The sequence below is a fragment of the Gopherus flavomarginatus genome, chromosome 18 (genome assembly GCF_025201925.1).
Source record: "Gopherus flavomarginatus isolate rGopFla2 chromosome 18, rGopFla2.mat.asm, whole genome shotgun sequence".
In the NCBI taxonomy this organism is placed as follows: domain Eukaryota; kingdom Metazoa; phylum Chordata; order Testudines; family Testudinidae; genus Gopherus; species Gopherus flavomarginatus.
In genome coordinates this window covers 18,245,598-18,258,707 of record NC_066634.1, presented here as the reverse complement: position 1 = coordinate 18,258,707, position 13,110 = coordinate 18,245,598, and the positions used below count along the sequence as shown (strand labels likewise).

The 13,110-nt window shown below is 62.4% G+C and overlaps 2 protein-coding genes across 8 annotated transcripts; both read right to left on the bottom strand.

The window, feature by feature from the left end:
• Window positions 1-538: 538 nt before the first annotated feature.
• Window positions 539-4,186, bottom strand: NAT14 (N-acetyltransferase 14 (putative)). 2 transcript variants are annotated; one of them, XM_050927906.1, is made up of 3 exons: window positions 4,105-4,186; window positions 2,565-2,669; window positions 539-1,943 (listed from the first exon to the last, which is right to left on the bottom strand). In XM_050927906.1, the coding sequence occupies exons 2-3, from the start codon at window positions 2,643-2,645 to the stop codon at window positions 1,398-1,400; spliced, it is 627 nt and encodes a 208-aa protein (XP_050783863.1). In that variant the 5' UTR covers window positions 2,646-2,669; window positions 4,105-4,186; the 3' UTR covers window positions 539-1,397. The 2 variants fall into 2 exon arrangements, with proteins under 2 accessions (XP_050783863.1, XP_050783862.1); XM_050927905.1 differs by lacking the exon at window positions 4,105-4,186 and adding an exon at window positions 3,662-3,712.
• Window positions 4,187-5,704: 1,518 nt separating this feature from the next.
• On the bottom strand, window positions 5,705-12,490 carry ZNF628 (zinc finger protein 628). 6 transcript variants are annotated; one of them, XM_050927770.1, is made up of 3 exons: window positions 12,377-12,490; window positions 10,201-10,479; window positions 5,705-9,700 (listed from the first exon to the last, which is right to left on the bottom strand). In XM_050927770.1, exons 2-3 carry the CDS (start codon window positions 10,410-10,412, stop codon window positions 6,691-6,693), a joined length of 3,222 nt encoding a protein of 1,073 aa, XP_050783727.1. In that variant the 5' UTR covers window positions 10,413-10,479; window positions 12,377-12,490; the 3' UTR covers window positions 5,705-6,690. The 6 variants fall into 6 exon arrangements, with proteins under 6 accessions (XP_050783727.1, XP_050783728.1, XP_050783726.1 ...); XM_050927771.1 differs by lacking the exon at window positions 12,377-12,490 and adding an exon at window positions 11,437-11,648; XM_050927769.1 differs by lacking the exon at window positions 12,377-12,490 and adding an exon at window positions 10,697-11,415 and having other exon boundaries at window positions 10,201-10,585.
• Between the last annotated feature and the right edge of the window lie 620 nt (window positions 12,491-13,110).

Here is a 13,110-nt window from a genome sequence, read left to right as displayed (position 1 = left end):
GCTGCACCGCAGGGCAGATGGAGCTCCATGGCCTGGCTGGTCCTCAGCCTCATCGCCGCTGAGGGCTGTGTTTCCAGGATACTGGCAACCATAGCAACCTGTGTTGTCATACAAGCAAACATCCCACTCTAAACAGCAGCTGCCTGGCCCGCCGTGGATGGAAGACTGCCAAGAAACAGGCAGGCGGCTGCAAGGAGCAGGCAGGAGCTCTCTCCCCTCGCAGTCGGTGCCCCAGGGCAGCACTAGGGGGCCTGTCCTGCAGAAAGTGGGGTGCTCAGTAGGGGGTGCTCTCCCAACAGTCAGCGCTGGCCCCCAATGCACACTAGGATGGGAGGAGGGAATATTTGCTGTTGTAAGAGCACGTCTGGAGAGTCTGGAAATCGAGAGACAGCTCCCAGTGGCCTTTCCCCGAGTGACTCTCCTGACGAACCCCCTGGGCTGAGTAGATCCCCTTGTTGTGTGTTCCTGCTGGCTGGCTCTCTGCCAGGGGAGCTGTCCCTGGCCCGTGGGGATGGGAGATAGATGGAGCTACAGTATCTGCAATGGCAAGATTTATTCACACACATGCTCGGACATACATGTACCCACCGATGGCTGGTAGCCTGCGTAACTGGAGCAAGGTCCCATGGCCCCGGGTGAGATAGCGTGAGCTCGGGGTGCTTGGACAGGGGCTGCCAGACCGCAGGGGCAACTAAAAGCTCCAGAGTCCTCATTCTCCTGGCTACAGCAATGCGATCCTCAGCCAGGCCCAGGAATTTGCTCATGGCAAACAATGGCCAAATGACTCCATCACACAGCCAAGCAGGTGCTGGGGAGAGCCCACTCTGGGACAGGAGAGACACTCCTCCGCAGCCCTGCTCTAATGCTGGGGTTCCGCCCCCCACCCCTGGGGCAATGCCTGCATCTCCACCCCAGGGGCAGGACTTCCCCAGTCTCCAAGCTCAAGTTCCCTTTTGCTCTGTTCCATGTCAGGGTTGCCCATCCTATATCCCCTTCCCCGGAGCAGTCACCAGAGAGTCTGTGATCCCCACCCACCACAGTCACAATCGGGTCTGTGATCTATCCCCCCAAACCCCCCAGCGATCGCAGTCACAGTCACAATCACAATCGGGTCTGTGATCTCCTCCTCCCCACCCGCAACAGTCACAATCACATCCGGCCAGTCTTGTCCAGCTGAAGCTCCAGCAAGGGACTCATTCAAAACAGGCTGTTTCCAGTCAAGGAGGAGGTGCCACTGCTGTCCTGGGAGCGAAGGCTGGGGCTGCCGCACCCCAAATCCCATGTCCATGGAGCAGAGGGACTCCTGGGCATGAGGATGGATGCGGCCCGCCAGCCCTTGGCCAGAATTGCTCCCTACAAGTCATTCCCCTGACCCCGCAGAAGGGGAGCAGGGGGTGCTAGAGCTCCTTGCTGAATTCCTGCAGGATGGTGTAGCCCAGCCAGCTGTGCCCGCCAGTGGGGTGGTATCCACTGCTCTCAAAGAGGCTGATGGCAGCCTTGGTGACCACAGGAGGGTAGAGCACCACGCGCTCGTAGCCCTGCGCCCGGGCCTGGGCCTCCAGGAAGGCCAGCAGGCGGCGCCCCACGCCGGAGCGCCGGTACCAGCGGCTGACAGCCAAGCGCCTCAGCTCAGCCGTATGGGTCACCCCCTGCGGGCAGGGCTGCAGCGCCACGCAGCCGCACACGTCGTCGCCGTCGTACACCGCCACCCAGATCCCACGCTGCCCCGAGCGGTAGTACGCGCCCAGGCAGCCAAGGTCCGGCGAGCGCCGCAGCAGCAGCTTGAGGGCCAGGATGGTGAGGAGCACGGGCCCCAGCAGCGCCGCTACAAAAGAGTTGAGCAGGAAGCGGAGGCCGCTGCTCACCACGGCCAGGAGCAGCAGCGCCAGGGGCCGTGTCAGGACATACAGGATCAGCCGATTCTCCGTGTCCTTGAACCCATCCTGGGGGGAAAGGGTATGTCAGCAGGGCCTGGCACAAGGACAGCACAGCCAGGACAAGCGGGGAGGTGGGGGAGAGAGTGCAGCGTAGGGTCAGGCTGTAATGTCAGGTTCGTCACAGGCAGCAGCTTTCTCTGAGGGATGTGACCCCACCTAAAAGGGCACCGCAGCCACAGGGGGTGGTATTGAGGGCAGGGCAGGGTGCGACACAGGGCCTCAATCCCATGCATTTCTCACAGGTACTGCACACAGAGCACAAAGGCCAGGGGTAGAGGGAAAGGAGCAGCTGGCAGGACTCCTGGGTTCTAGCTCTGTACCTTGGAGACCAGCAGGGTCTAGTGCTCACAGCAGAAAATGGCAGGTAAAAGGTAGGTCTTGCGCTGACCCTGTGTGACTTCAAGGATCGGTTGCCTCAGCTCTCTGTGCCTCAGTTTCCTCCATGAATAATGGTATTCACAGTGACCTGCTACACCAAACTAGGGGCAGGGGGACATGCAAGATCATTAACTAGCTTTGAGATCCTCACAGGGCAGGTGCTAAAGGCAGGCAGAGGGTTAGAGCTTGGACGACAGACAGACAGCTCCAAGGCCGGACAGACAGGCACTGACTGGCCCCTCCCCAGACCTTTAGCAGCTCCAGAACCATCTGCTCCTCATCTTCCTGCATCTCACGGATGACGAGCTGGCTAGGGTCCAGCATGGGCATCACGTCTGGCGGGAGTGAGAGCACCTGTAAGGCAAGAGACAAGGCTGAGTGCTGGAGCCTTCTCTTTTCCCTCACAGGCGTGGTGAGTGAATGGCTCACTCGCCCAGCATTGAGAGCAGGGCCTGCTGAGCCAGCTCTGCCCCCAGGCCGGTGCCACCCATCACTGCACTAGACTGCAGCACAGAGAAGAGCTGTGCAGGCCTAGGAGGCTGAATCCACAGGGTGTTCCCAGGCAAGAGCAGAGAGAGCACCCCCTAGAGGGGAAAGGCCCCATGTCCCCTTCCCCCCCACCCGAGCCAGCCATTCCCTGCCCTGGGGCCGGGTGGGAGCCAGCGCCCCCTAGAGGGGGAAGGGCCCCATGTCCCATTGCCCCCCACCCAAGCCAGCCATTCCCTGCCCTGGGGACGGGTGGGAGCCAGCACCCCCTAGAGGGGGAAGGGCCCATGTCCCATTCCCCTGAGCCAGTCATTCCCTGCCCTGGGGCCAAGTAGGAGCCAGCGCCCCCTAGAGGGGGAAGGGCCCCATGTCCCATTCCCCACCCCTGAGCCAGCCATTCCCTGCCCTGGGGTCAGGTGGGAGCCAGCGCCCCCTAGAGGGTGAAAGGCCCCATGTCCCATTCCCCCCCACCTGAGCCAGCTGTTCCCCGCCCTGGGGCCAGGTGGGAGCCAGCGCCCCCTAGAGGGTGAAAGGCCCCATGTCCCATTGCCCCCCACCCGAGCCAGCCATTCCCTGCCCTGGGGTCAGGTAGGAGCCAGCGCCCCCTAGAGGGGAGAAGGGCCCATGTCCCATTCCCCACCCCTGAGCCAGACATTCCCTGCTCTGGGGCCGGGTGGGAGTCAGCGCCCCCTAGAGGGGGAAGGGCCCCATGTCCCATTCCCCACCCGAGCCAGCCATTCCCTGCCCTGGGGCCAGGTGGGAGCCAGCGCCCCCTAGAGGGGGAAGGGCCCCATGGCCCAGGTGGCAGAGGGGTCAGAGGGACAAGGTGAGGCAGAAGCAGCTCTCAGCACTGCTGTGACCTTTGCTCCCCTGCTGCTGTCCTGCCAGAGGAGCCCCCTCACAGCGAGAGCTCCCCCACCCCAGTGCCCTAGAGATAATGGCTGTGCCCCTCCCCCCCTTTAAAGGGAATGGAACTGCCCATCCCTGCCACCACTGCCCATCACCCCTTTAAAGGGAATGGGACTGCCCACCACTGCCCCTCCCCCCCGTAAAGGAAGTGGGACTGCCCGCCCCTCTGCAACCGCTCCCCCATTAAAGGAATGGGACTGCCCGTCCTCCAACCCTCCTCCCCCCCAGAACAGAATGGTACAGTCCTCCTCCCAGAGACTGCAGCCGCTGCAGCACAGGTGATGGAGCACCCCGGCAGCCCACAATGAATAATGGAACCTCCCACAACCCACGCCACCCCCAACCCCCACGCCGCTGTGAGCAGTGGACCCGCTCCACGCTCTCAGAGCCTCACCCCAGCCCCGTGCGCAGCCAGCGGCAGCCTCGCTCCTCCTGCGCAGTACGCATGCGCCGCAGCTCACGCCTCTGAGTCTTCCCCCCCGCCCTGGCACTACCTAGCAACCGTTGCTAGGCAGCAAGTGCGGCCTAGCGGGCCGCATAGGGCCTGCCTCGCAGTGAGGGGGCGCGAAGAGGCCGAGTCCTGCAGGACAGTGGGGTGTGTGCAGGGATGGGGGCTCCTTCTGGGGGAATCACCAAATGGGCGCCAATCCCTGGGGGGGCATGGCCCTGACCTACAGCACTGCTGTGAGGGCTGGTGCAATGGCCTCCCCAGAGCCAGGCTCCTGCCACGCTCGCCTGCGTATTGGGACAGGACGCCGGGACTGCCCCTTCCGCTTGCCCGATCTGCTGCCTGCAGCCATGACCAGGCCATCAGCACCACCGCTCGCCTGGGGCGGGAAGGCCCTGCCCAGCCTGCTCCAGAGACCTCCCTGCAAACCGCCGCCAGCCAGCCTGGGTCCTTGTGGATGGATGCGCCCTGGGGCAGGCTGAGCCAGACCCAGTGCCCCAGCCGGCAAGGGAGCAAACTGGGCTGTACTCAGTGATCCACCCGGCAGGCTGAGCCAGACCCCTTGACCCCGAGTGAGGGGGAGGGCCAAGCCTGACCCACTGACCCATGAGTGAGGGGGCTGGCCAAGCCTGACCCACTGACCCATGAGTGAGGGGACAAGCCGAGCCAGACCCCTTGACCCCTGAGTGAGGGGGCGGGCCGACACAGACCTAGCGATCTGGCCAAGCCGAACCTGGTGGCTATTGAGCGAGGGGGTGAGCCAGCCTGGACCCAGTGGGACCTGGTGACCAATGAGTGAGAGGGCGAGCCACTCTGGATCCAGTGACCCGGTGTGAGGCTGACCCAGATCTAACAACCGATGACTGAGGCAAGCTGGACCCAGTGCGTGAGCTGAGCCAGACCCAGTGACCGAGAGGGGACAAGCTAAGCCAAATCCAATGAGTGAGCTGAGCTGCACCTAGTGAGCCAAACCAGATCTGGTGACCAGTGAGCAAGAGACAAGCTGAGCTGGACCCAGTGACCCAACAGGCAGGCCCCACCCTACACACAGTCAGGAGTCAAATGTACAGTGCAAGATATGGGGGGCGGGGGGGCAAAGGGGCCTTTACTGAGCCCCACCCCTCTCTCTGCAGTACAAGCCCCCAAGCACCATCCTGGGGCATTGATTGACCGACCAGTACTGATTGCTGCAGCAAAGCCTCGCAGCCCCCAGCACAAGAATTATCTGATGAACACTCTTCAGGGCCGGCAGGTCCCTGGGCCCCTCTCCCCCAGCTGCTCCAGCACAGGGACCCATCTCTGCGTCTGAACACATACTGATCTGTCTCGTGCACCCACAGCTGCCAGGCTGACCCTGCAGGCACCCACCAACCACAGCCAGGCTAGGAACGGGGGCTGCAGCTGTGGTGGCAGCAGGAGGGCACCATCTACCAGCTGGGCCCAGCTCTCATGCAGCCCTGTGTGGTACCTGCTGACTCAGCCCTCGTGAGATGGGAGTGGAGGTGAGGCTGCGTCCTCACCATGCACTGAACAAACCAAACAGAGGCATTTTTGAAGCAGTCATTTATTTACCTTCTAGTCTGAAGGAGCCACACCCCCTGGGGCAGCGCCAGCATACACAGTGAGCTCTGGAAGAGATTGGAGGTGCTCTGCCTATAGAGGAGGCCAGGACTTCAGGAAGCAGGTATTACCTGGTTGCCAGGACAGGGAGGAGGTGGCAGTTGCTCTCATGCCAGCCTTCTGCCTGCCAGAGCCATGGGAACCCCCCACCCCTGTGGAGTGGCAAGTGCCAGCTGCTCCCCTCACCTGGTGATTGCAGAGCTCCCGTCTTTTATTCATGCACTCAGCCTCCCAGCCCTGAGTGCTGGCCCCGACCCACAGCAGTGAAAATGCCACAGCCAGGGAGGGACGTGCTCAGGGTCACCCAGACAAGAGAACCCAGCCGTCCTAGCTCCCAAATCATTCTCCGTCCTGCCCTCCCCACATACACTTAAACCACTAGACCCTACTCCCCTCCCAGAGCCAGGGACGGAACCCAGGAATCCTGGTTCCCAGGCCTGTGCTTCAACTATTAAACAGGAGTATGTCACTGTCCTTAGGCCTGACACGGAGGAGTGTCAGGAAATGGCAATGGATGAGGGCCCTGCTCAGGTCACCCCGCTGACCCCACCAAGGGGTGGGCAAAGGGCTCCTTTTGTGTCAGGCCCTGCCTTTCCTAGATCACAGCGCTGCTGGGCAATCCTGTCCCAGCACAGTTGATGCCACTGTCGCTCAGACTGCGGCACAGACACCAGCCCTGCAACCCAGGAGGCTGCAGCCAGGATAGCAAGGGCGAAGCAGAGTTAGGCTGCCTGCACGAGTTCCACAGCTTGCTGCCCATGCTGGTTGTTATGTGGGGGCATTCCACTGTCTCCGGGCTGCATGGGCAGGGCAACGGGGGTGGAGGACGCCCACTGGGAGCAAGAGCTCTGGCAGATCCTGTGATGCCAACCCAAGCTGCACACCCTCCGGCTGGCATCTGTGGCCAGGTGCTCAGAAGGTGTGAACCAGCTGCACGCTGGGCACCGTTTGCACAATCTGGATGGAAGACAGTTCCTGTGGGGGTGGCACTGGACTTGGCAGCAGCTGTACCATCTGGGTGCTGGTGGTAGAGGGCTGCCCACCTGGTGGCCCCCCCTGCACCACACGACTGCCAGAGCTCACATTCTCGAGCACTTGCAGGGTTTGCTCACCAGGCGCACTGCGAATGATGAAGAGCTTCTGCCCTGAGGATGGTGCCAGGCCCCCCACCCCACTGTCTGGGGGCAGCTCCTGCAGGTTCTCCACCTCCTGCACACAGAGTCGGGTCTGCTCACCATCAGCACCACGCAACACCAGCACGCTCTGCACCCCCTCCTCTGTCTGAAGTGTCTCCAAATGTACACCTACCTCGCCACCCGACCCCAGCAGCTCCTCCCCTGGCCCACTCTGCACCACCAGCAGGTCCTGGCTCTCCTGCAGGCCCGGCACCTCTGGCACAGAACCCACGGTGCCCGGAAGTGCTGAGGAGCAAGGCAGTGGCTGCTCCTCACCCCCTGTTGGGGGAGGCTGCGCCAGGGTTTGCAGCTGCATGCTGCCTAGTTCTGGGGGCTGAGGCAGAGCCTGCATGCTGGATGCCTCAACAGGAGGTGGTGGCAGGGCCTGCAGCTGGATGCTGGCCACCTCCTGAGGCTGAGCCTGGATCCGGACACCAGACACCTCTGCAGGGGGCTGCTCAGCCACGTTCTGCAGCACGATGATGTTCTGCCCAGCTGGGAGGACTGGTGCCCGCTGTGTGCCTGGCAGCGCCTGGATCTGCACACTGGGCAATGCTGGCCCACCTCCCGGCACCAGGATAATGTTCTGGGGGTTGCCAGGCGCTGCCGGCTTCCTAGCCTTGCTCTGCTGGCGCGGGGCAGGGTTGCTTGGTGCCACAGGGCTGCTGGGCACCAGTGTGAAATTAGGAGTGTTCTGGAGGATGGGCACTTTCTGCTGCGCGGGCACCAGCTGCGGGCTGGGCAGAAGCAGCAGTTTCTGGGGGCTCTGCTGGATGCTGGGGATGAGCTGCAGCCCCTGAGTCGTCTGCACCAGCAGGAAGGTTTGCGAGTTGGGGGCACTGGGGGCGGTGCCCACCTCCAGGTTGAGGGTGGCCTGCAGGTTGGGCACAATGTGCACCTCCTGGGTGGCAGGTGGGGCAGGAAGGCCTGGGGCCGAGCCCTCCCCCTTGGCCTCGGTGGCATGGGTGCGCAGGTGGCGCTGCAGGTAGGAGGCCATGACGAAGCCCTTGGCACAGATGGAGCACTTGAAGGGGCGCTCACTGGAGTGCGTGCGCTGGTGGAGCTGCAAGTTGGAGGAGTGGGTGAAGCTCTTGCCACACTCCTGGCAGCTGTAAGGGCGCTCGCCCGTGTGGGTGCGCTGGTGCTGCCGCAGGTTGGAGGTCTGGGTGAAGGCCTTGCCGCACACCAGGCAGGCGAAGGGGCGCTCACCTGTGTGCAGCTGGCGGTGCCGCCGCAGGCACGAGGTGTTCTTGAAAGCCTTGCCGCAGTCGGCACAGCCATAGGGCCGCTCGCCTGTGTGCAGGCGCAAGTGGTACTGGTAATGCGACGACCACTTGAAGGTGAGGCCGCACTCGGCACACTTGAAGGCGCGCAGGCCGGTGTGCACACGCTGGTGGATGGACAGCAGTGAGGAGCGCTTGAAGGCCTTGCCACACTCCGAGCACTTATAGGGGCGCTCGCCGGTGTGGTCACGCAGGTGGTAGCGCAGCCCCGATGAGCCTTTGAAGGCCTTGCCGCACTCCGTGCACTTGTAGGGGCGCTCAGCCACCTCGGGAGGCACAGGAGGCGGGACCGGCTCGGCTGCGGTCTGGGGACAGGTGACCTCGGCCTCAGCCTGGATGAGCTGCTGCTCGGCCGGGTGGCTGCGCTGGTGCCCCAGCAGACTGGAGAGCTGCACAAATGTCTTCTCGCAGATGGAGCACTTGTAGGGGCGCTCACCCACGTGGCTGTGCTGGTGGCGTGCCAGGCCTGAGCCATTCCTGAAGGCCTTGCCACAGGTAGGGCAGGAGTAGAGTGGCGGGATGGGCGGCTCAGCGGGTGCAGCAGGGGTCAGGTGGCTCTGCTGGTGGCCCAGCAGCACCTCCTCGCTGGGGAAGGTCAGCTCGCATTCCCCACACTTCCACAGCATCTCCACCGTCTCTACTGGCTCAGCCGGAGCCAGGAAGAGCTCAGCCGGTGTGCAGGCCAGCTCCGCCTCGCCATAGGGTGTCAGCGGCTTGGCCGCGTGTGTCTGCAGGTGTTTCTGCAGGTAGGCGTCCGAGATGAAGGCCTTGCCGCAGGCCTGGCACTTGTGGGCCCGGCCCCCGGCGTGGGTGCGCTGGTGCAACAGCAGATTGGAGGAGTGGGTGAAGGTCTTGGGGCACTCAGTACACTGGTAGGGTCGCTCGCCTGTGTGGATGCGCTGGTGCTGCCGCAGGTTGGTGGACTGTGTGAAGGCCTTCCCGCAGGCGGCGCAGACGTAGGGACGCTCACCCGTGTGGATGTTGCGGTGGCGTCGTAGGCTGGATGAGTTCTTAAAGGCCTTCTCACACAACGTGCATTTGTAGGGGCGCTCGCCTGTGTGCTGGCGCACATGGTACTGGTAGTGTGATGACCACTTGAAGGCCATGCCACACAGAGCACACTTGAAGGCGCGCAGGCCCGTATGAACGCTCTGGTGGATCTGCAGCAGCGACGAGCGTTTGAAGGCCTTGCCGCAGTCAGCACACTTGTAGGGGCGCTCGCCTGTGTGGCTGCGCTGGTGATAAAGCAGTGCTGACGAACCCTTGAAGGCCTTGGGGCACTCGGAGCACTTGTAGGGGCGCTCACCCGTGTGCGTGCGCTGGTGGTGAATCAGCCGCGATGACCACTTGAACACCTTGCCACACTCCAGACACTCATACTGGTGGTCGCTGGTGCCTGGCTGCGGCATTGGTGCTGGCTGCATCTCCGTCATCTCCAGCTGCTGGGCTCCCACCATCTCAAGCCTACAGGGAAAGAGGGGGCAGGTCAGCAGAACAACAACAACCAGGCCAGAGCCCGCAGTTACCCACAGGCCACTGTGAGCCAGAGCCCACATCTACCCAGAGCCCACTGCTAGCCAGAGCCAGGCCAGAACCCACACCTTCCCAGAGCCCACTGCCGGCCAGGCCAGGCCAGAATCTGCAGCTACCCAGAGTCTGTAGCCCACCAGAGACTGTCGCCACCCAGAGCCAGCCACGATGGCAGGGTAACTCCAGATCAGTCTTGGGGAACTGAGATCAGAATCCTGATCCCCCAGCAATCGGGGTGACTCCAGCTTTATTCTGGAATACAAAGCGGGGGGATTTGTCTTCTAATTATGAACTTCATGGTTCATAATAACCCCTTGGTTGCTGGGACTCTCTGCAGCATTCTTTCAAAGCAGGCTTAGTAAAGGAATCAGTCCTTCACCCACTGCTCTGGCTCCCACCTGCTTACCACGCAACCGAGTACAGCCTGCTGTTACCTGAGTGGATGCTGACCCCACTTTGGGAGTACTAGCCAAGATGCGTCCTGCTGCTGCGTTGGTGACAGCCTAGCTCCCTGGGAGCACAGCCTTGAAATGCGGCTGCCTCTGGTCTGGGATGTGGTGGCTGTTAACAGATCCAGCAGTGATTTCTGAGATCCAAGCAGGATTTTGGCTGGAAACTTGCTAGATGTCACAAAGCTGAACCACATCCCCACTCATCCCTGTCACTGGGCCTGGCACGTCCTGTCCTGACTCATGCTCCGCTGCTCTGTCATGCTGTTAATGAGATTCAAAGGCCCAGGAAGACCACTGTGATCATCTAGTCTGACCTCCTGCATAGCACATGCCAGAGACCTGTCCCAAACTAATACCTAGAGCAGAGCTTTTAGAGAAATATCAAATCCGGATTTAAAAATTGTCAGCAATGGAGAATGCATCACAACCCTTGGTAAATTGTTCTAAGGGTTAATTAATTTCACCTATAAATTTATACCTTATTTCCAGTCTGAATTTGTGCAGCTTCAACTTCCATTCATTGGCTCATGTTCTACCTTTCATTGCTAGATTGAGAGCCCGTTATTAAATATTTGGTTCCCACATAGGTACTTATAGACTGTAATCAGGTTACCATTTAACCTTCTCTTGTTAAGGTAAATAGATTGAGCTCCTTGAGTCTAACACTCTGAGGCAGCTTTTCTATCGTTCTCCTGGCTCTTCTCTGAGCCCTCTCCAACTCATTAACCTCCTTCTTCAGTTACAGGCACCAGGACTAGACATAGGATCTCAGCAGTGGTTCCACTAGTGCTACATAAAGAAAGAAAATAACCTCTCTGCTTCCCCCTGCAATGCTCTAGCTATTCCAGCACAGGGTCCCATTGGCCCCCCTTGCTGCAGCAACATGCAGGGAGCTTGTGTGAAGAGCTATTTGCCCCCCACCTCCTCAGTGTTACACAACCCTGTCCCCCAGGTACAGCCCTCTCTAGTTATACAGCCTTCCCTGGGTACAGCCTCCCCCCAAGTAGAGCTCTCCCAGCATGACACAGCCCCCTCCTCCCATCAGTAGAGCCCCCATGCCACACAGCCCTCCAGGTACAGTTCTCCTACCCATGAGTACAGCCCCCACTCTGTGTTACACAGAACCCCAGGGTACAGCCCCTCCATCAGTACAGCCCCTCCCCCCATGCAACACAGCCCCCCAGATACAGTTCCCCCCCCCATGAGTACAGCCCTCACCATGTTACACAGCCTCCCGTGGGTACTGCCTGCTCCCCATATGAGTACAGCTCCCTTGGGTACAGCCCCTCAGCATTACACAAACCCCCTCCCCCATGAGTGCAGCCCCCAGGTACAGTTCTCCCACTCATGAGTACAGCCCCCCCCTCCATGTTAGACAGAACCCCTGGGTACTGCCCACTCCCCACATAAATACAGCCCCCCCATCAACACAGCCCCCCAGGTACAGTTCTCCCCCCCATTAGTACAGCCCCCCCTCCGTGTTACACAGCCCCCTTGGGTACAGCCCCCCAGGTACAGCCTCCTCCGCCCCATGAGTACAGCCGCCCCTCCGTGTTACACAGCAACCTGGGTACAACCCCCCCATGAGTACAGCCCCCCCTCCCTGGGTTACACGGCCCCCTCGGGTACAGCCCCCCCATGAGTACAGCCCCCCCTCCCTGGGTTACACGGCCCCCTCGGGTACAGCCCCCCCATGAGTACAGCCCCCCCTCCCTGGGTTACACGGCCCCCTCGGGTACAGCCCCCCCATGAGTACAGCCCCCCCTCCCTGGGTTACACGGCCCCCTTGGGTACAGCCCCCCCTCCCTGGGTTACACGCCCCCCCCATGAGAACAGCCCCCATAACGTTTCTCTGGCAGAGACCCTCCCCCCACTGTCTGGAGGGCAGTAAATAAGGGGACAGCTGCCCCTGGGGGTAGGGCCTACAGCACCTCCCCTTTAACGGCAGCAGCAGCGCCTGCCCCTTTAACCCCCACGCCGCCCTTGGCCCCAAGCAGCCTCGGGCCGCACTGCATCTTTAAGAGCCATTCGCCCCGCCCCTTAACACAAGCCAGCGGACACACAATCGACGTCGCGCGCCTGCCCCTTTAAGAGCGGCCCCGCCCCTTTGAGCACAGCGCCCGCCGCCGCCCCTCCCTCTAGGCCCCTGCAATCTCACCTGCGGAGGGGAGGGGCTGTTCGCCCGCCTCGCTGCCTCGTGCCCGGGCCCCTTCCCAGCGGGGGGGAGGGCAGCCGCCTGGCGGGGGGAGCGAGGGGGCGGGGCCGCTCCTGCCTCCCAACGGCCGCCGGCGCGAGACACCCAACCTTTACCGCGCGCACACTAACCGCCGGGCCGCGCGCGGGCCCTGCCCCCTCCGCCCGCGCCCATTGGCCGGCTGCCTCCGCGCGGGGCAGCCTGGTAGACGGAGTCCGTTAGACGGCCCGAGAGAGGCGGGCGGCCATATTGGGTGAGGGCAGCTGGGGGCGGGGCTAATCCGAGCCTGGGATGGAGAGAGAAGCCCCGCCTCGCGGTGGGGTGACGTCATCGCCCGTTGGGGACGTCACCACGCAGTGAGGTAAGGCCTCCCACGCCCACCGAGGGATGACGTCAGGGTGTAGGTAGTCAGGGTGACTGGCAGGGAGGGGCTGCGGGGGGTCCAGGTGGAGCATCATGGGACTCGCCCGCCAATGACCCCATGTGGTGACCCCTGACCCTGCGGTGACCCCGCCAGCTCGGCCCTGAGGCGCTTCAGCTCCTGCCCCCGCTTGGGCCTGGCGGGTGGGTCCCACCAGCCGCCGTCTGGGGGCACCGGGCAGCTCCATCCCCCCGGCGCAGGAGGCTCAGCAGTGTCGCCCCTCGGGCAGCCTGGGCCCGGCCCCACTGGAGCCTGCTGCCCCCCCGGGTGGGAGGGA

What these genes read in the sequence shown, in the direction of transcription:
- NAT14 (XM_050927906.1), bottom strand. Translation starts at nt 2,645, where the DNA reads ATGCCCATGCTGGACCCTAGCCAGCTCGTCATCCGTGAGATGCAGGAA. An exon ending in TGGTTCTGGAGCTGCTAAAG is followed by an intron (nt 1,944 to 2,564) that starts GTCTGGGGAGGG and finishes CTTTCCCCCCAG; the next exon opens with GATGGGTTCAAGGACACGGA.
- ZNF628 (XM_050927770.1), bottom strand. Translation starts at nt 10,412, where the DNA reads ATGTGGTTCAGCTTTGTGACATCTAGCAAGTTTCCAGCCAAAATCCTG. An exon ending in TGGGGTCAGCATCCACTCAG is followed by an intron (nt 9,701 to 10,200) that starts GTAACAGCAGGC and finishes CTTTCCCTGTAG; the next exon opens with GCTTGAGATGGTGGGAGCCC.